This window comes from Eretmochelys imbricata, chromosome 6 (genome assembly GCF_965152235.1).
Source record: "Eretmochelys imbricata isolate rEreImb1 chromosome 6, rEreImb1.hap1, whole genome shotgun sequence".
NCBI lineage: Eukaryota > Metazoa > Chordata > Testudines > Cheloniidae > Eretmochelys > Eretmochelys imbricata.
Window position 1 is genome coordinate 64,415,143 of NC_135577.1, and position 21,526 is coordinate 64,436,668.

General features: G+C 44.8%; 1 protein-coding gene across 3 annotated transcripts in view; it reads right to left on the minus strand.

The window, feature by feature from the left end:
* Nucleotides 1-21,526, minus strand: part of ACTN1 (actinin alpha 1) — a 130,627-nt gene that overhangs the window by 11,499 nt on the left and 97,602 nt on the right. For all 3 annotated transcript variants that reach the window (XM_077818725.1, XM_077818726.1, XM_077818724.1), the window contains exons 9-17: nucleotides 15,406-15,498; nucleotides 13,773-14,003; nucleotides 12,763-12,910; nucleotides 11,139-11,289; nucleotides 8,564-8,672; nucleotides 7,187-7,327; nucleotides 4,595-4,777; nucleotides 3,495-3,629; nucleotides 1,634-1,813 (exon numbers count right to left, since the gene is read on the minus strand). In XM_077818725.1, coding sequence (XP_077674851.1) covers nucleotides 1,634-1,813; nucleotides 3,495-3,629; nucleotides 4,595-4,777; nucleotides 7,187-7,327; nucleotides 8,564-8,672; nucleotides 11,139-11,289; nucleotides 12,763-12,910; nucleotides 13,773-14,003; nucleotides 15,406-15,498 — 1,371 coding nt within the window. The remainder of the gene's footprint in view (nucleotides 1-1,633; nucleotides 1,814-3,494; nucleotides 3,630-4,594; nucleotides 4,778-7,186; nucleotides 7,328-8,563; nucleotides 8,673-11,138; nucleotides 11,290-12,762; nucleotides 12,911-13,772; nucleotides 14,004-15,405; nucleotides 15,499-21,526) is intronic.

Sequence of the window (21,526 nt, forward strand, 5' to 3'; positions counted from 1 at the left end):
GATGGGGGCACTTAGTCAATTGCAGGGATCTGAGTCACTGTTCTTGGTTGGGGCCTCTAGGCACTGGTGCACTTTGGTCCCCCCTACTCTTTGCCTGTGGCAGATAATAGTGTAGCCTTCCAGGAGGCTTAATACTTTGGTCTAATTTTGGTTGTTGGGTTCAGTGTGTGGATGCTGGGTGGTGCGGATGGCCTGTCATACACAGGCCACCACACTAGATAATGTGGTGGATTCTGGCCTTAAACCCCATGACTCTAAATTTATGAACATCTACTAGCCAGAGATTGATACAGAAGATTAAGGCCCTCACTGCCCCCAAATAGAGTCCAGGGATCGTACCCTGGTATGGATCCCAGCAGCCTGGCAAATGGTGCGGCACTCATCTGTGCATTGGCCCTGGACAGTGGACCCTACATGTTTCATATCAGGCTTTGGCTACTAAATACGTGTAGTCCTCTGGCTGTTAAGTATCTGGCACAATTTCCCAGGTCTATATATGGGTGGGTGGATTTGGAAGGAGAAGACTGATAGAATAAGTACAGAATAGTTATAAAGAGAGGAATAGGAGAGAGACACAATATAGGGGAGGAGGCAGAGAACAGAGAGAGAAAGGGAAATTAGGGAACACTCTGAAGACAGCTCAAGCAAAGATGCACCATAAATAATTATAGCAAAGTGAAAAGAAGCCAGGAAAGGAAAGTCAATGCTAAAGAGAGAAATTTAGTGAGTAGAGCTGGTTGAATAGTATTTGGGGAATTTCTCCCGTATGTGTCAAACAATTTATTCAAAAATACTTTGTGGAACTCAACTAGCTCTATAGCTGGTCAAATACTCATCAGCTAATACCAGTGAAGTTAATTGCATAATATATTCAGGTGTATTCTTTTTTCTGTTATTTGTCCAGCCCTAGTAGTAAGTAACTTTTTTAAAAAAATCATCAGCTAGGGAGTTGATTTGCAATGTTACAATGAAATATGGAGCACAACAATACACAGCTGTCTTATTCCTTGAAACTCTAGGGAGCATTACTTGGGGTGGGGGTCAGAGAGGGGACTGCCTGTATGTTGCATTCTCTCCCCTCATACATTGTATGTCTTGTCAATTTAGATGTTAAATTGTTTGAGGCAAGAGTCTCTTACTATATTTGTATAGACCCTAACACAGCAAGGTCCTGTTCCTGGTTGTGGTCTCTAGGTATTATCATAGTACAAATAATGCATAACATATCCACACCACCACTATCACCAGTATCTTCACCCTGGCTATTAGGATTAGGCATCCAGCTTTAAAGTAGTCGGCTAATAAGTCTCAGGTAAACATTTGAGATGCATTGGTGTTCTTAACTGGTCCCCATCTACCACCTGCTGAAGTCGCAACTACTCAGGGAGGACTCAGAACTGGATTAGCATATAGAGCTGCAGGTCTGAACTGAGGTGTCCTGGCAGGGCTCTGTGGGTGAAGCAGTGCTGTTAGTTCCTCACTTTCATGAGTGAAAAGTTTAGCCAAGCATTTTGGAAAAGAATCTGGGTGATATGGGGATGTTCATCTTAACTACATCTGGCCAACACAGCTTAGGTTGTTTTGTATGCTGGGGCTAAAACACAACAGGCTGAAGGCTTCTCCAGGCATTTACCTCCATGGTGTAGTTGGTGTGCTTGTTGTCAAAGATGAGTGCCTCCTGAATCTGCTGGTGGTCTCCCTCCAGCTGGTCAATCTTTGGTTTGTAATTAATAATGCTCTTCTCGTACTGCCGGAGGTGGTTGAGCTGGTCCTCCAGGGTCCCATGCATCTCTATGGAAATGCGGCCGATCTCCTGCATAAACAAACCCAAGGGAGTTGGGCCCATTAGAGGGACAAGCCTAAACACACACAGTATCTACCTGTTCCCTGTATGGGACAAAATGCTTCAAGAAGAAGTCATATAGACTATACAGACCATGGCTTTAAAGAGAGGAGATAAACATATGAGGTCAGACACCCTTATGTTACAAACCACTGTAGCTCTACTGAAGTCAGTGGAACTACACCAGCTTACATCAGCTGAAGTTCTGGCTTTTACTAAAAATACCCGTGATTACATCTGGGGGGCGCCCCCTGGGGCTGGCCAGGGACCGCTGCTCGGGGCTGCTGGAGCAGCAGCTGGTGTGGCTGTCCTGGGGGCCACCTGAGCAGCTGGCTCCAGAGCCAACTGCTTGGGCTGTTGTGGGGTCAGCCACCCGGGCCCCTGCAGAAGTCAACAGAAGTCTTGGAAATCACAGAATCAGGGACTTCCGCGACCTTTATAACAGATACGTAGCCCTAGTTATGAGCCTACAGGTTGCAGTTTCCCTTTCTCCCTAACCCGTTTGTGTGCTCACCATATCAGACACATGCTATGCTCTCACACATGCCAAGTTCCAATCATCAGGCTATTTGGCGCTCTGTGGAAAACCTCGTCAACACCTTCCTTTAAGTAAACTGATCAAGGGTAACTACTGAGTGAGGAGGTTTACCCTCCTTACCTTCCACCCTCTGCCAGAGGATGACAGAAGATGGAAAAGCAATAATGCTGGGAACAGTTGGAGCTAAGAGGAGAAACTGCATTATGTGTTACCACCTCCAACTGTGCCACTTGGGTCACTGACCCAAAAAACAGTAACAGAATTGGCGTTTCCTCAGGGCAGACAAGCAGCCTACACTGAGGGGATCCAATGAAGTGGAATCACTAGTTGGGCAACATCTGATGATAAATGATGAAGGCACGGCTGATTGCTCTGGGAGCTCTCTCAGTATGTCTATGGCAATAGTAATTTAAAAGGACAGGGAATAAGCTGGCCAGCACTTTTCTTTTCCTCAGCTAGGAGAGAGATCAAAATGCTTTCTTCACACTGTATCTGCTGTCCTTACTTAGTGCTCTTTACCTCTGTGCTCCTTCTCTCATGGCTTTTTTCTCCTCACATCTCTGCATATCTAGCACTGACTCCCTTCTTAAATGTTTTCCTTGAAGAGCCTCCCCCACCTCTTGCACATCCTGCCATCAGCACTAGCCTTCTTGTATTCTTTTATCTTTAACTCAACTTACCTTAATTCAAATCTTAGCTGAAAACTTCACCCTTAAAAATTCTCTCTCCTGCTGCTGCTTTACCACATAATTGTGTTTATTTTTTAGTACATTTTGAAACAGATGGTATGAAAGTGGTTACACAAAATAAACTTCTGCTGTATTTGTATAAAGCAAGTGAGAAACCCTTTGAATGTATTCAAGTGCCAGCATCCCTTTCTCGAGGCCACATTTTTGTATTTGCTGAAAAGAGCGGGGATAAAAAAGTGTCTCTGGCAAATCAGATGCATGGTAATCTCAGCACACACTGTCCATTGACTTTCTGTGAAAGCCTTTCTTATTGAAGCATGAAGGGAGGATTGCCCAAAGGCTGAAGGAAGAGGCAATACAGAATGCCCGCTGTGATTGTGGAGGAGAGGAAAAAAAGATTGTTTCAAAATTACTGAGATGCTACCTCCATCTTGGTTTGGATCCAGGGCCCAATGACATTAGCCTGTGCGCCAAACTGTTTCCGGAGTCGTTCATTTTGTTGCTGGCGTGTGTGCTCTTCCAGCAGGGCTTGATCCCTTCGAGGAACTAACTGCCGCACCTGCAGCAAAACATAGCAAGGCACAGCCTGTGTTTCATGCGCAGTAAGCTAGACACAATGCGTTCAGAAACGGATATAGCAAAGGGGTGTGCACAAATAGGAAAGCATAAACGTCTGGCCTGGGCTGGCTAGCTTAGGGGATGGGACATCAAACCTGTCTTCTCTACAGGTGATGGTTAAATACAGCCCAAGTTATACATAACCAAAAGAAGTTAACATCCCAGGACTCTATGATGGCCTGTGTTAAATGAGTTGAAGGGCTCTATTCAATTGCCATTCGCCCACAAAGACCATCACCACAACTGGTATTAGGGATAGCATCTTTCATCAGCGCAAGAAGGGAATAAAAGAAAATCCAAGTTCTCCTCTTTAGCCTGCACATTCTGCACTTTGAAGCACATTAAGCCCCCACACGTGTGCTGGAAAAAAATCATGCGAGACGGCAGGGCCTGTGCTCTGAGATGATCCTGAGAGCTCTGTCTCTCAGGTGTTTGGCTGGTGGGTCTCGTCTCCTTCTCAGTCTAATTGATCACCGCATGTGGGGTCAGGAAGGAATTTTCCCACAAGGTCAGACTGGCAGTGACCTTGGAGCATTTCACCTTCCCCTGCAGCATGGAGTGTGGATCACTTGCTGGAATTAACTGGGTATATCTCACTTAATCATTTCGCTGCCATTGCAGAGACCTCGGGCACTGGGGCCCTCCTGTTCTCTGCCTGTGACCTGTAATAGTTTAGTCTGTGAGCTGTAATACTTCAGTTGCTGGGGTTAGTGTGTGGGTGCTAGGTGATGTTGGTGGCCTGTGATATACGGTAAGGCAAACTAGATGATCCGGTGATCCCTTCTGGCCTTAAACTCCATGTTTCTAGCTGAGCACTGTGCATTGGACAGGAGAATTTAGAAAGGGAATAATTCGCTTCCTGGGGTGATACCCCTTATAGAAAAGTGCAAGGCTCCAAGCACTCACGTGGTCCCATTTGCCATTGATTTCCTGTGGGGTGATGGTCGTGTAGGGATTGGTTCCTGCCATGTTGACATGGTAGGTCTGGACAATCTTTGAGACTTCATTGTGGATTCCCAGGATGGCCTGTCGCTCCTTGTCGGCATCTGGCAAAGTGGCCTTGAACTGTTCATGGGCTGTGGTCAATCCCTGGAAAACAGAGGCGCCAGCAGAGGAGAGATAAGAAGAGCATTAGTCAAAGGACAGCCTCCATGTTAAGGTGTTACTAAAAACAGTGCAGTTTGGAAACTCCTCTGCTGCTACAGCAGAGCAATCGATCTCTGAGGGTGCAGAAAAGGCCATTCCACAGCAGGTAAAAGCCACTTTTATGGCACTCAAACATTTTTCAGACCTTCATAGTTGGATTAAAGCAGGCAGTTATGAGGCAAGTTATTTTTGCTGTCTTTGGTTGTATCCCATATTGACTAGCTACAGAGATAACATCACAAAACCTGTCAAATACATCTTGCTTTAGACTCTGGTGGGCTGATTTTTGCAGAGTGCTTGATCCCTGCAATGAGGGTTGTGAGCACTCAATGACTTTGGAAAAAAAGAGATCAGACCACTAGTGTTACTTTATAGCAGCTGGGTGACTAAGAGTGCTAGCACAGATAGGCATTAGTTTTCTCCAGGTAGGGCTGTACCAGATCCAGTATGGTTACAGTGGAATCAATAGAAGCAGGCCTAGGCTGTTCAGGGATCGCAACTAGGTGAACATCTTCCAGCCCAGAGAAATTGGCAAATTCCCATTGGCAGAGTGCTCTGTAGCTGGAAATGGCACCCTCTCCATGACCACAACTCATCCTTTCTATTACTCTTAATGCTGCGATTCCCAAACTATAATCTAAGGTGGTCTGGTGAACACTGGCTGATGGTTTGTGAACAGCTGGCAAGTCATTTGGGACTGGCTCATTTCCAGCCATTTCTAGGTTTGTAATTGTAGAGCACATGGAAGCCTGTAAAAGAGGAGAAAGACCAGGGAAACAAGCGCAGGGGGAGAGGTGGCAAAAGGGACCAGGAAGCAGAGGCACATGGAGTAGGGATAGAGAGGTGAACAGTACAGATAGACGGGGAAGAAGAAATGAAGAATGAAAGCAGAATGTGTGCCTGATAACCTACTTATGTTATACACAGTTAAACTCAGTAAATAATTTCCTATGTAAGCAACTATTGTGGTGTTCACAGGGGTGTAGCTGAAGTATGACTGGAAGGGGAGTTTAATCCATGAAGTTATGAATGGGAGAAGGCAGTGTTCATAAAATGCACTCGCTATTCAGATTTGATCTACAGTATGGAAGAGTTAAAACAACTCACTGGTCTAGGACAGGGGTTCTCAAATTTCATTGCACCATGACCCCCTTCTACCAACAAAAATTACTACACAGCCCCAGGAGGGGACTGGAGCCTGAGCCTAAGGGCTTCAACCCCAGGCAGTGGGCTTTGGCCCAGGCAGGGGGGGCTTCGCCTTCAGCCCTGGGCCCCAGAAAGTCTAAGCCAGCCCTGGCGAACCCATTAAAATGAGGTCGTGACCCACTTTGGGGTCCCGACCCACAGTTTGAGAACCGCTGGTCATGGGGAAGCACTTTAGCAAACGGCAGGTCTCTAGCTCAGTAATAGGGCTCATGCTGCGTCAGTACCATTTATGACATCTCCACCCAGTAGCTCATGGTCAGTGCTAGTGCTACAGAGCCCACACCCAAAAGCCCACCAGCATTCTATGCATTCTCTCTCACGTACAGTGTTGCTGTCAGACAGCCCCACAATGACCTAACCTGGAAATGACAGTCTCCTAGCCTGATGGCCAACAAATCAGTTGCTACCATGAAGCAACAGCTGAAGACAAGACAAGCCTGTTTCTTCAGCTCAGCCAGCCTAATCCAAGCAAATACATGTACTGTCTGCTGTCTTCACAAGTGCTAGTCAAGCAGGAGAAATAGCAAGGCCTTTCAGACCCAGAAGGGCACCTGGAACACTGAGGACTATGGGGAGCTACTATAAGCTCTTTCCACAGCAGCCTTGTGGGAGGAGAGGGGAAGATGAAATGTTGCCTCCAATGACGTCAAGGAGGTTTGAAAGCTTTGACCCTTAATAGTAACTCAGCAGCAAACGGGAGAGCACAATATTCAGCAGTGTAGCTGTGCAGCACAGGACTACAGAAGCCATCAAAGAAACAAGAGGAGTAGAGGAACTGGGGGTGGGGAATTATGGGACTGTTGGCATAGCACACAGGGCCTGAGAGTAGCTTTAAGCCCTCTCATTAGGATAAGAATGCACAATCCTCTCGACTCTCAGTCATTTTTAAGCAAGACCCTCAAATCTCCTTGAAAAATCCACATTCAAGTCTTGGTATCCAGTTAGACTGGAGTAAACTTGGCTCATATCCATTTGGATCCAGATCTTCTGAAGAATTTGAGAAAAACTCATATTTTTTCCCCCAAAGATCACTAGATTAAGCAGAAGCACCAGAACACCAAAAAGCACACCACCTGCCATAATCAAGTGAAAAGTATTGTCTGATTGCACACGAACACATCTCAGGGGAAGGACTTGCATATATACCTGGATCTCCTCTATGGTATGAACAATGAAGGTGTCCTGCAGATCCTCCATGGCCCCCTCCATCCAGTTATTGAAAGGAGCGGCTCGTTTTGCATATTCCAGGTATAGCTGGTCAATTGTCTCCAGCAGCTTCTCTGTCCTCTGGAATTCCCCAAAAGAAGAAAAAGGATTAGAGAACAGTCACTGGACAGCACGCTTTGTAATTGGCTAAGCAGAGCCTTCCTCCTGTGTTTATCTTGCCATGGCCCTGCTCCCTCAGTGTTCTCAGAAGGAAGTTACTTTAAAAGCGTTTCTGAAATTAGGGTCTGGAACTGGAAAGACCGACTTCTTAAATATTTTTGATTTGCATATACTTAAATCAGCTACATGAACCATAACATTCTGTTATGTAATCACGTCATTACACAAGATTGATTTTCCCTTCTTTTTACTTACTTTATTTTTTTAAGAATGATTTTTCAAAAGAGCGAAGTTATAAAATACAGGAATGCCAATAACAGCTCATGCAATGCAGAGGTGCCAATTCTGGTGGTACCGCTAGGCTAGAAGGGTATATGTAGGGCTGGAAGTAAAAATATGAGACTCGTTTACTAGTTGGGATACCCAAGCTTTGGGAAATAGTTTGAAGAACTGAAGCTTAATGCTAGTTTGCATTGCAGCTGGTGTGGGAATCCATGCTAGGAAAGGAGGCTGCTGGCTGTCCTGCATTTATGGCATCCTATTGCTGAATTGATGAATCCACAGAGTGGTCCTAGAAGTTCTCTAGGTCAGCAGCAAATGATACGAGAAAGAAAGAGAAGACCATATGTCTGTGTTAATCATGCTCCTCAACTTCAAGTTTCTTATAAGCAAGGAACAACAGAGGGCCTGAAAGGTTCTCTCTGCTGGATGGCCTTGTAATCCCAAGGGCAAGGACCTGCAAGGTTTCAACCTTTTTCTGAAACAATAGGCAGGCATGGTGCTGGTGAACTTCTATTACAAGGGGTGCACAAGTTATACATGATCAGTTTTCTGCAGTGGGGGAAGGAAGCATTGGTAGACTTCCACAAAACCATTTATCTGGGAGAGATCATAGGTATCACCCCTGTTTTGAACTTGCATCATCCTTTGTGCATTGTGTTATCTGAATTGCATTGCTTTTGTTTAAATTGGATCATAAGCTCCTTGGGCCATGGGAATGTCTTCTAGAATAGGAAGTGAGATAACAGACTAGATTCCTGAGTGAGTGTAACACTTAATAGTGCTGGCAGTCAGCCCTGGAGAGTGAAACTCTCCAATATCTCTTGAGCAAGCCCAGCACAATCAGCAGCAGTGTAAGGTTCCTCCAGACTACCAGGCCAATGTGACTCAAGATTGATCTTCATGAGCACATCTTACCTCCAAGGCCTCTCTACGTTTCTGGGTTAAAGCACCCAGATTGTCCCATTGGTCACATATCTTCTGGCACCTGGCGTTGACACTTGGTGAGTCATAATAATCCAGCTCACTAACAAGCAACAACAAAAATGGAAAAATTAAACAAAAACACCCAGGGGAGGAACAATCATCAATTCCCCATCAATCTCAGAACAGAAATAATCAAAATACCCCCACCCCCTCTAATGAGGGGACTGTAGAGATCAACAGTACCCAGCTTTGGAGTCATTGCACATGATGTTACAGAGTGGTATCATGTATCACACTCAGAACGTGACTACATGGAGATTATAAAATAGAAAAAAAACCCACCATTGATTTCCCATGACTATTTTCCAATTCATGGTGCAGGTTGGGAAGATTTGGGCAAATGGGCTTGGAGAGAAAAGCTGAGAGACTTCAGTCCAAGTTGGGAGATGGTGGTTTTCGAGAACAACCATGCCAAATGCATTCCATTTCAGAACACCATGCTGCCTAAATACCTGCTTCTTGTATATAGGGAAAGGGGGATGAGAAGGTCCTCATTGTGGATTCAAAGAGCGAGAAACCATGCTAAGGGATGTAGAATTCTGCAGGCACCCTTTGGGCAAAGAGGAACATACAGGAGCAGCTGAGCTGCACAGAACATTAACTTATTTAAAATAACCTCAGCATTGAAACGTGAATTGATTTGCCGTATACCCTGCTCTAGAGCACATTGCCTGCAATGCTCATACTCATGGGGCAATGTTCTGTAAGAGTGAGGAGACAGAGAAATGCACACACATCTCTCTCTTGGTTCTGCATTTAGCAGGAAAGGAAAAGAGTAGCTTGATGACACCCAGCCTGAGAAGTGTCTGGGGCAGGAGGCAGGCCACGCAGCAGAGAATCCTGAATGCCAGGTAGGATAACTGACTTGACTACTGAGTGAATATAACACTTGAAAGTGCTGGATAGTGAAACTCTCCTATAGCCTCTGAACAAGCCCAGCACAGACAGCAGCAGGGCAGGCTTCCTCCAGACCACACAACCAAAATGTCTCAACCTTGACTTATTAGAATATCTCCAAGAGAGAGGGTAGATCAGCATCCATGCTCTGTTACTTGGCCCCTTTTTGCTGAGGCTGCTAACAAAGAGCAATTGATGCCAATCCCGAGGCTGTTTTTTGGGATGTGAACTGAGTCCTCTGTTCCCTCCTGCATTTCATACAGCTTGAAAGGGGATGATCTCTTCCATTCCAGGACCAGTGATCTCCAATCTCTCTCTCTGCTGCAATCAGAGATTTGGGTGCTTGACTAACATGCAGCATGCACTCTGGAAGTGGAGGCTCACTTTAATTCCTATTGCCTAGCTGGCCTTTGTTCTAATCTTCGCTCATAGGGATTGAGAAGTAACTTGGTTCTCCTCCCCTTCTGAGGTACCTCCTGAAGGGGACAAGGGCGCAATTCCTGAAATCTCTGCTGGTGAAGGACTGATCCAATAAGCCTGATATTGTAAAGAAAACAGCTGCACACCCTCAAAAATGCTGATGTTACCCCAGTCATGCTGTTCTGGTCAAGATAGGGTGGATAATTATTCTTCAATAATAAAGAACTGAAGCCAACACCAAGTTGTGCTGGTCCTTATGCAGCCCCAGCTAATTCTCTTCCTCACATGCTATTGACCAGCTCTTGCCTGCCTACAAACTGCCCTCAAACCGTGGCCACCACACACCCCAGCTTCCCCAAATGATGAGGCTCCACTTCCCTTGTGACCCCTGCATCAAGTAGAGCTGAAGTGCAGCATTCCAAGCAGGGACAAGGAAAGGCAGGCAGGGAATTCAGTCTGTGCTGGGACTCACTGGCCCTGGAGTCAGTTAGGAGTGTGGACCGTGCTCTAGCTGCCAGGCCAGGCATATAGTGCAAGACACCTGGAAGTGTGGGGCCTTATCACCTGCATAGGCCCCAGAGGCCTAACATCACCTGCTTGAAATCATACAAGTCAGCTCAAACAAATCTGTGATTGATGGGTCCATCTTTCCTCCCTGGCAGATGAAGCAGGGCTTGATATACGAGAGGGACGGAAAAGAATTATAGGGTAGCTTCCTGGTTGCCCTTTCTTAGCTAGCAAGAAGAGAATAGAAATCACCATCACCACCACCAAAGCTATTCCTTATCCTGAAAAACTGCAATAGCCTACAGCAACTGTTCTGAAATCCGCAAGAGCAGGAAGAAGACCAGGCTATTTAGGGAAGAGTTAATGGCAGCACACTGAGGTGGAAGAGAGTGGAAATCCCCTCTCAGAATCAAGCATGTGCTCCTATCTTACCACTATTAATCTTCCCCACATAGAGAGTTTCCTAACCTGTACCTCTCATGTGTTTCAACCCCTCCTGCCGCCTGATCAGAGGACAGTGTCCTCTCCCATCAGAAATATTGGGATTTTCCTACATTCCTGCACTCTAAATCTTAACAGGGATTGTTTCATGATTGTGCTGGGCAGGACGGCAAAGCTGATTAGCCTTCAAGGTCCCCATTCTAGCTCCTAGAAAGGCAAATGCACTAGGCAGCAGCCGTACTTGAGTTCTTGTGCAATAGCAGCAATCTGCTCCACACGGTCCTGGTGAGCAGCTAGGTCGCTCTCAAAGGCCTCATGTTTCTTCAGCAGGGCCTTTATCTCTGACAGCGTAGCAGTTTCATAATCCTTCTGCTGCAGCATTGCCTCCTTACCTACAGAGGGACCCAAAGGACAGGAGAATGAAACCAGTAAGTCTGCATGGATTCTTGATGCCCACGCTCAGGCCAACTAGCTTACACTACAATGGTGGACCCACCACTACTCCAAATGTAACCCTTTGAACACTCCGTAATCAAGACAGGCCAGTTTGGAGATTCACACTTTTCAGTCTCAGACGAGTCTCTTGGATTGTAAGTATTAAGTGTTAACTGCCAACAGCGCTGCTCAACCGAGTGTCCGTCACACTGGGACCCAGATTGAGGTCTCTAGCTTGGAAGGGCAAGCAGGACATGTGGCCACAAGGAAGAGATGTCTACACAATTAGAATATGGCCATGCTAATATATTTTAGTTAGAGAATATATTTTAATGGAATATAGTTATAATCACTCTGTCAGAGAGGTTCTGGAAGGGTAATAAAGCAGGTGAGTTAGCAACGATATATATTTCGGGCATAACATTAAAAGCATATATTTGCACAGGCCAACCAGTAGTTTTCCAGCTCAGATGATAGAGATGTACTGACACTCATGTTCTGTATGGTGGCCATTCTGACTATATTGTTTGTTTGTATAAGACTTATTTTGATGGGGCCCTGAATATAGTCCTTAGGGGCTACTTCATTACATTATTATTTTCCTATACCTGAATCTCTTCTCAATACTAACATTCCAAATTATTTTTTCCTCCTTAAAAATGTGAGTGGAGTTGGTGCTTATGAAAGTTACTCTCTCTCACACCATACACACACACACCCACCCACTCCTACACCTGGCATGACCCAATAACAGTTTTGCCAGCTGTAATAAGCACCTCCCTCCAGCTCTGCCAATCGATCTACATTTCCACATGCAGCACTCTCTACCCTTACAGTCTTGGACCTGTCCAGTTTAATAAATGAAATTGTGCCAAACTAGGCTCAAGGATGGAGACCAAACTAATAAAAAATAAATAAACCAACCCAGGTATCTAGATTAGAGCCGGGTGATTGATTGATTTATTATTATTATTGGCAAATAGTAAATTAGCTGAAAATGCATTTTTCAGGACACCGAAACTATTCACAAATTCAGTTGAATTCAGCAATTTCCTTCAGCTGGGCAATCGTAAACATTTCAGCTTTTCTTTTCAAAGTGACACTTTCAAAATGAAATGTCAATCCGAATCAATATTTTGTTTAGAAACTGCCCCTTTGGATCGCCATTTAAAGTATTTTGTTTGATTTAAAATTAAATTTTTTCTGTCCCCCTCCCTCCCAGCAAGAAAAAAAAATTCAGTTTCAATTCAAAACTAACCAAAAAATTATTGGTTTGGCTACCGAACCAATTATTTGCTCAGCTCTAATCTAGATGTGAAAGACCAGTACAATTACTCCCGTGACACCCAGCCCTCTGTATCTTCAGATAGGCAATGGCATGTTTTCAGAGGCAAAATGCTTTCGAAAGGAAGCATTAGGATTGGCATTACCATCTGTCCAGGACTCGTGAATGGAAGCTTTCTGCCGGAACTTCTCAGCCAGGTGATCCAGCCTCTCTAGCCTTCGGATCTCATTCAACAGCCATTCCTCATAGCCCTTCTCAGCCTGTTCTAGGCCTCCCCATGCATTGTTTATGTCCTGCAGTGATGTAAAAGGTACAGCAGCATGAGAGGAAGAGATTGGTTCAGAAGATGGGGAACATTCTTCAGCATCATACTTTGAGCATTCATCCAAGTGGGCCATAGGCTTCCAATCACTCTGTAGCAACAGGAGGCTGTAGTTTGGCTCCACAGTCATGAGACGTAGATTTGCAGCAGGCTGATGAGCTGACAGGATGGAGTGCATTTAGCAGGTCAGAACCGCGGAACTCAAAAGAGATACCCTATGAAGCACTTCCACTCACAGCATGTTGTTATCTATGAATGCAGTGAAATGTCATGAGAGGCAGTCACATGCCTCCTAGTACGAAAAAACCTCTTTGATCACTCCTTCATCCAAGAGGTCAATAAAAATTAGTTTGTGGCTTCAAAACAGATGGACCCAGTGTTTACGCAATCACAGGTTTCACTGGAAGCTAGCCAGAAGCCTGAGGGCTGGACCTAATTTGTACACAGAGAAGCAGAGGCTGGACCACCACTCTGACCTTAATGTGGAGGAAAAGTCTGTGTGAGGACAACAGGTCCCAGTGAGCAAATATCCCATCCTGATCCAACTGTTCTGATCAGGATGGAGTCTTGCATACAGCGACCAGTAGTTCATATTGAAAATGAGGGTGGCATGGCCACACTTCTCTCATGCCTGTCTCTGTCTCATCTTCTACTCAAGAACTGTAAACTCTCTGGGGCAGGGACCATTTTTTTCTTCTGTATTTGCACAATGGGGTCCTCATCCACGACTAGGGCTCCTAAGTGCTATGGTAATACAAATAATATGGTCTAAAGTAGTAAGTTTGATTCGGAAGGGTAGACAGATGCCTTGTGCTCTCAGCACGTCAACTCACCGAGACCATTTTCCCCTCTGAAGGCATGAATGCTGGCCTGTTGCTGAGCCGCAGCTTGGTCTGCAAGGTATTGAAATTGATTTCAAGCTGGCACTTCTCTTGGACCTTGGGGGGCTTGTGCAGGCGGCGGTAGTCCCGGAAATCCTCCAGTTTCTGCTGCATGGCTTGCATAGTGTTCTCAGGCGCCCGATTCTCCAGCCAAGGAATGGTGCGGCGGATCCATTCCAGCAGCTGAAAACAGCAAGGACGAGAGGGAGGAGTCAGAATAGCTGCAAAATCATTAAAAATTAAGCCCCAACTTTAGATTTTGTTAAAACTGCTTGTGTCCTCAGAACTTAGTAGGGACTGTCCACTTTATGTTTGAAACTGGGTGTTGCCAGCAGGATTGTGCCAAAGACAGGGAATTGGTTTAAGAAAAGGCTGTCCACCACTTCATAGAAGTATTGTCTTATAGTATCTACCCTGTATAGACCACCATGTTGAGGCATAGTATTACAGCACAGAATGCCTTGATGTGGTTAATTCATAGTTCAGTTCTGCAGAATCAAGACCAAACTCTGTTCTCAGATCATGCTAGACCTTAACAGGGCTGTTGCTTGGTTCAAATATATTGCAAGCCTGTCAGTGTTCTAGCTCTGTTGGAGCTACCCTGTTGTAACTGATTTGCCCTCTCTGACACAGAAGGGTCTATGATGTAGAAATGAAGTTACTGCCTCCATTTTCATTTTTCCACTCTAACTTCTTTGAAGTCAGCACAGCTCTGAGAATAGTCTTCCACAGCAAACAGCTGCTAGGCAGCCAGTAGGAAGATAAAAAATGGGCAGCTCCCAGTGGAGCAGAAAGCTGCCACATGCTTTCCTACAATGCAGTGGGATCTCATCACATCCATCCCAAAACAACTGTGGTGGCTCCCAGTTCATTTCAGGATCAATTTTACAACTGTCCTCTTTGTACTCAAAGTTCTTTATTATCTTCCTCCAATCCTGCTTACAGACCTTGTCCCTTTGCTCCCCCCCTTGCTTCCTCTACTTGTCTACCACAGGCTTCCTATGATCATTTCTCCAGTTTCATAACTGTCTATGTGTGAGCCTTCTCCTTGCAGCTGCTGCTATCTGGAACAGTCTTCAGTTTCTATCATATATAGACTCTTTCCAAATGTTAGTGAATGCTTATTTTTTCCCTTGCCTAGACCTTTAACTTCTCTTCCCCAGTATGATTTACTTAACTCTTAAAGCATGAAAGACGGTACATAATAAAGTTGCACAACATTGCACATCTTTTCTTAAAATGACTCTCTCTCTCTTTAGTTTTAGTGATACAATGATTTCTTTCAATAAAATTGAGACTCTGATGGCTGTTCTACTCCAGATGGCCACCATTTTGAAGTTGATTACATTTGCCACCTGAGTTCAGAGTCTTTCATTTTTACCTATTGGAAGAAAACATTTTCTAAGGAAACATGGGATGGCGTATATTCTACAGTACTAGAGATCTGGCTGTAGGTTTAGAAACACAGTACTGTGTTTATACAGAGCCTAGCACAATAGTGTCCTGGTCCAGGACCTAGGCTCCACAGTAATACATGTAATACACACAACGCTGCCCAGGAATTGACAGCACCATGAATACTTACATCACTGGCCAGCTTTTCATAGTCTTCCATGAGCTGTTCATTCTCCTGATTGACTGCCAACACCTTGCAGATACGATTGGCTGCTGTCTCCGCCTGTCAAACAGGAGAGAAAACAGGAAGGGGAAAAAGTGTCAAAACACCATAACCCAAAACTTGTGGTTTAGTCTCCTGCTACATACCTGTGGTGAAGAGTAAAAGTCTCCCATCCCTGGCTCTAGCAGCCCATCTCTGGTCTGAAAGCATGTCCAGGAAACTTTTAGTTTTTCATTTGACTTTCTACCATAACTTGATTTTTCTCCTCCCCAGTAAAGCATCTCTCTGCGATGCATTCAAGTGGATTCAGCCTCCATGCTCAATTGATGTAGCAGTCTAGGCTTGTCTGCTATGGGACAATCAGAATTCTGGGTCTTTTCTGAAATTATTCATACAAGTGGCCTGAGACACCCTCTCCATGCCACAAGCAGACGCTCAAAGCCACAACTCCAATAATTGATCTGTGATGCCTGGGTACTACTATGGCAGGTGTCAAACTGGGGGAATCTTCCTTAAACACTTTTAACCTTAAGAAAGTGCTGTTTATTTGTATTTGATACAGACACTGGACTCTGGGTGAGTCTTTACCTAGTTTCTAAGAAAATACTTGAGTTTGTTCTTTCCTTTCCCCCAAAATCTGTCTAACAGTTGAGCTATCTTCTAGCTCTCCCTACAATATACAGTCTTTGATACCCTTTACGTGCAATTCCATCTTAAGGCATAGAAATATCTGATGGATGGAGGAACCTTTCCTTCCTTCCCCACCGGCTATTGAGACCTACATTTATTTGGATTTTCATGATCCAGGTGAGACTTTCCTTCCATCTAACTGGGATTTGTTTGGTAATCTCTCTGCCTCCTTCCCTAAATCAAGTCTTTTGAGCCATGGTGTATCATTATTACAGTGGCGTTCTGCAGGAAGACTAGACATGTTGAAACTTGGATCAAGGAATGGAAATCCCAGCTGCAAACTAAGGTCTGAACAGTCCACCCTGAGTGTCACATTATTAGCAAGAGCACGTGCTTAACACTTGAAATATATAAAAAGGCTTGTTCTTGGGGCATTACTTGCCCATGTATCTGCACAGCTCCTGTGAACACGAAGGAGAATTAGATCCTTCTCCAGAGGCAGACAGAGTCCTTGGAACAACATCTGCTGTGCAGACAACTTGAAAGGCCATTTTCTTTCTGGCACAGATAGTGTGCTAGAGGCCATCATCATCATCCTTATCTCCTCTTCCCACCGAAGCCCTAAAGATACTATCACCATTCTACCTCCACAACGTGGATATCTCCAGGTGGCTGAGGAAGCTGGGATAGGGAGTCAATCCCAACTCCTTACATCACTCACCGGTGGCCAACAGGAGCCTGTTGTTGAACAATGCAAGGAGTGAACGCACATGGTGTCTCTACAGCTTTCATGTTCTGTAAGTTACACAGTGCTCTAGATCTGCAAGTGGAACTGACACCAGAAGTGGTTGTATGTGTGTGTGATTCTGGAGCAGTAAATAGCCCACCATTTAAAGAGCTCATGACTGGCAAGTTTAAACATACATCTATTTTTAAAAGGCATTTTATATTTGTTTATTCAGCCTCTGATGTCATTGGAGAAAAATCCTCCAGTTATTGCAGCTGATGTGAGGTAGCAAGAACAGCAATAAAAATCATAAGCTTCAAAATGACATACGAGTCGTACAGTCCCAAAGGAACTAGTGATCTTAGTCGTTGGGAAGAGGCTCAAAAAAGTGTGTGTTCAGTCATCTCTCCCATAGCTAAACTAGGCCAGCTAGCGGGTATACAAATATTAACTACATTAATAAGAACATGTAGAAATGGTCTTTAAAGGGGAAAGAGCCATTTTGGTAAAAAGTATAAACGAGAAGTGCTCAGGACAGTTTAAAATGTCAGAAAGCATGCTCTTGTTTTGATTTTAACTTCCTCTTGGTTGGTCCCAAAGGCTCATTTTTGCCATCCAGGTGGACTTTACAGAGAGAATATCAAATGATATCTCAAAAAGACATACCCAGTGTCCCTACATCCAATGTGACTTGAGAGAGATCCACCTCAAACTTTATAGTACCCAGGACCAGGGTGGTGGGGATTTTTTTGGGGGGGGGAGGGTGTTAATTCTCCAACCCTTTTATTCACATGTGGCTGTGGCAGCAGCCAACTAAGCAGTAGGGATTCCATTTTAAACAGGTATATTTACATGTGTTTGATGGCAGATTTCCTCCAGTCCCCCCCACATTTTGGGTGTCCGTGTGTCCAAACAAAAAAATTCCCCAATTGCCGATGTTTAGCTTGTTTGGAAGTCAGTCTCTCTCTCTCCCCTACACCAACTCCTGCTTCTCAGTGTTCCTGCCTACACTGGACTTCTTGCTAACTCGTCCTGTTACTACAAGAACAGTAGGAGGATTACAGTAGACATGGTGCTACAACTGCTAGAGTTGCAGGCAATGTGTTGTGCTGACCTGCTGTGATTAGGATTAAACAGAATGTTCCATGTGATCTCCATTTGTGCTCCCACCAGTGCTCCCAGGAGAGGAGGAGCAGCAGTGATGGCAGAAGCAGAATGTTTAAGGAACGTATGACACAATCTCCGTAACGTCTAGATGGCTCACCACATGTTCCTTTATTAAAGGAATGTTTATGGACGATTTGTTGCTCCTGAAAGGTTCTGGACTGACAGTCTCAGAGACTCTAGCTACAGAAGAGATACAACACAGGCAGTGACACGATAAGCTTTGCCCACATTATCTTGCCCATGTGTCTCAATCCTGGCCTTGAGGAGCTACCCCTCTAGGGATGAAAGGGGAGTGGTCTCCATGGCCTATTCAACCCTGGGTCTCCCTGCTTAGAATGTCAATAAAGCGATCTAGGACCATAATGGTTTCTGTGATGTGGCCACCTGTCTATGACTAATACATATTCCCAAGAGCACCCCAGAACACTGCATACCAAACAAACACATTATAAAATGGCAAGAAGTTATTCAGAAAATTTCACTGCAGAAGTGAAGTTTTACAATATATTAAAACATTGAACCCAACCAGTAGTTAAACACCCATGCAATTTAGTGTTGTGAAAGTTAGAAGCAGTTAGAAAACAAGCAAACCAACCAAAGCAAGTATAGACATATATTTTTATATATAAATCATTTAAAGGAAAAGTAGCCATCCACACAAATGTCACGTCAGGCTGGGGCCCCTGTACCTTTAAAGACTCAGTATAAGAGAATGAAAGAAGCAGAAAGCTGATCATGTGACCTCCCCTTCAGGGCTGGTAGCAGTAATGAGAAATCTGAATGAAAAATGGAGCGACATCACAGTAACTCACCTAATCAAGTAAGAGACGGCAGTGCTTAAAAAGACACACTGTGCTCCTAGACCTAGTGAGAACCATGCTCAGTAATCACTTTGTATTAGCCCGAGATTTTAAACTTGTCACTCAACAGCTGGATAATGTAGGACTGGCCCTGGGAGAGCTTCAAAAAGGAGTTACACCCTACCCTCCAGTCATAGTTAAATTGCTGGCAAATTGACAATTTAATCAATTTTTTTTAATCCTCCCTATAAGCCAGTTAGACTACATGGATTCAAACCTTAATAGCTAAGAAGCAAATTCTCTGATTCTTACTCCAATTACTTGGTTCAGACATTGTGGCAGTAGACAATGTTTCTGTTTACAGTATCAATAGAAGCCCTGGCACCAGCACTAATTGGTGAAATGGGCACAGGAGCTGCTGCAAATATTTTCAAAGGATGGAGTGGGACGGGAGAAGAGAAGAACATAGGATTGACGGGCAGCACCTTTAACGCCATCAGAAACCTAGCCAGCTCTTTCACCTTCTACCCACATTTTAGGTTTGCCATCAACCTAAACTGAAGAACTGTGTGTGTGGCAACTGGAAAATACTGCGGCTGGTGGTTAGTCTGGCATGGGCTCTGGGAGAATGGTCTTTATGGGAAAGCATCAGATGGCTTGTATTCCACTTAGCCTGCTGTGAAGAGTTTCAAATAATTTATTAGCCAGGATTCTCATGGCAAAGCCACCACCAAACCCATATATGTCAAGTAGGTGAACCTACTTCAGCACTATCCAAATGGAGTACCACATTTGCAATTTACTAGGAACCAGAGCTGCACCTATTTTGCATAAAACAGAGCAGGTCCCAGTATGCAATGTTCCAGCTTGATCTAAATAAAAAATAAAAATAAAAAAAATAAACTCTTATGGTTCAAGCTAGCTCTTTACATGTGGAACCTGTAACCTGTGGGTGGCATCTTGGTATTAAAACTGATGCTAGCTACCATCAGCACTGATTTGTATAAACTACGTGTAGCCCTGAGGTGCTTAGTATGGTGCCAACATGACTCTCCCTTGGGAAGAATGTGGACTGTGCATCCTTTATAGAAAGTAGTTGTGAGAAAGAAGGGAAATTTTTGTCCTGTTTGTAATATGTTAATTAGAGATGGGTCTAAGTCTCAGGCTTTGGACCATATATCCAAAGCCCCTGGTCTGAATCCCCTTGAGCTTGGAGGGGGAGGGGAGGAGGAGAATGCACACCTACACTTAACAGTGCACAGAGCTTTCCTCCTATAAAAAGTACTACTAGAAAATTGGCATTTTAGAAAACTGTTGCCCAGTGGGAGGCAGGGATCTCTGAGCTGGCTAATCCACTCCTTTGGGGGTAGGCCACCCAGTGCCAGGCAAAGGGGCTTGGAGTAAAAGCAGAGAAAATATTGCGGAAGATAAAGCTGACAGAAGGAGGGAAAAACAGGTGGTTGGTGAAGGGAGGTGAATGAGTGGGAAGGAAAGAACAAAAGGAGAGGAGCCAGGAGAGGAGAAATGGGTAAGAGAAGGGAAGTTCAGGTGGTTCAGCTAAGACTAATTAGGGATGAAACTCGCAGCTGGAGCACTGTCTAGGGGTAGAAAATTATGGGCTACTTCCTCCTAGGCAGCTCACATATCGTTGGAAATTGGCCCAGGAAGAGGCCACTGACCCAGTGGGAGCTCAGTAGGGAGGAAAGCTGGCAGCTGCAAAATGAGACCCTCAACAGTCCCATCTTAATCAGCTTTCAGAACAAGACTGTGCTTGACAAGGCGGAAATTAAGCTTGTTGCTTTGATATACACATCATCCAGTCAAGAGTGATGGAGTCCAAAGGTCAATTTCTTCCTTTTGGCTTCGTCAGTGGGGTCGTGCCCACCCTGGACTGGAATCTTGTATCCACCACATGGGAGTGGATGCAGAGAGAGGCACAAAGGGAAGAGCTGAAGTATGTTTAAAGAACACTTTCTGAATCCATAGTTTCCTCATATAACTTCTTCAGCCAGGTTAAAGATCATACATCCCGGAACAGCTATGTATGTGGTTAGATCGCTCAGTGCAGCGACAGCATAGGATTCCCTGCCTCTATGTTCATGGACCAAAGGTTTGAGATGTTTCCCAGAGAGTTAACTGTTGGGAGGGCAGGGAAGAGAAGAGGGAGGGTTTTGTTAGGAGTAATGTCTCACCTTCTGCGCACCTGAGAAGGCGTGGTAGTAACATGAAACATAGGTCATAATGGCCTTCTCATCCGGCCTTAGCGGGCCTATAATATCTGTGCAAAGAAGGAAAAGAGGTTGAAAGGATAAAGTAAGAAGCAGCACATAGAATAAAATAAACAGTCATGGGTGGTGTGAGAGAGGGGGAGAAAACTTCCCATCATGCATTGCAGGACAGGCCAAATAGATTTCCATGCGGAGAGCTGGGAATTCGGATCAGAAAGTGACCAGCAGGGTTGGCTCTGTGGATCGAAGTGGTACCACCCCTTTCTCCTCCCAGCATCCAGTTCTTCTTCCGAGCCAACCTCCAAATTACATATTTTCACAGCCCCACAGTCAGTGGGCCTGACCCAGCCATGAGAATGAATAAAATTTATTTATTGCTTTAGCATTTTGAGAGTCTTCTCTTGAAAGGCTTGTGAGTCTTAAGTGGCCAGGCCGTTGCAGAGATCAGACTGCCTTCTTACAGAGTATTTCCGACTCTGCTTCAGTGTGCACTGGATAATCCTATGGCACTGAAGCAGTTACAGTGTGTTTGATTT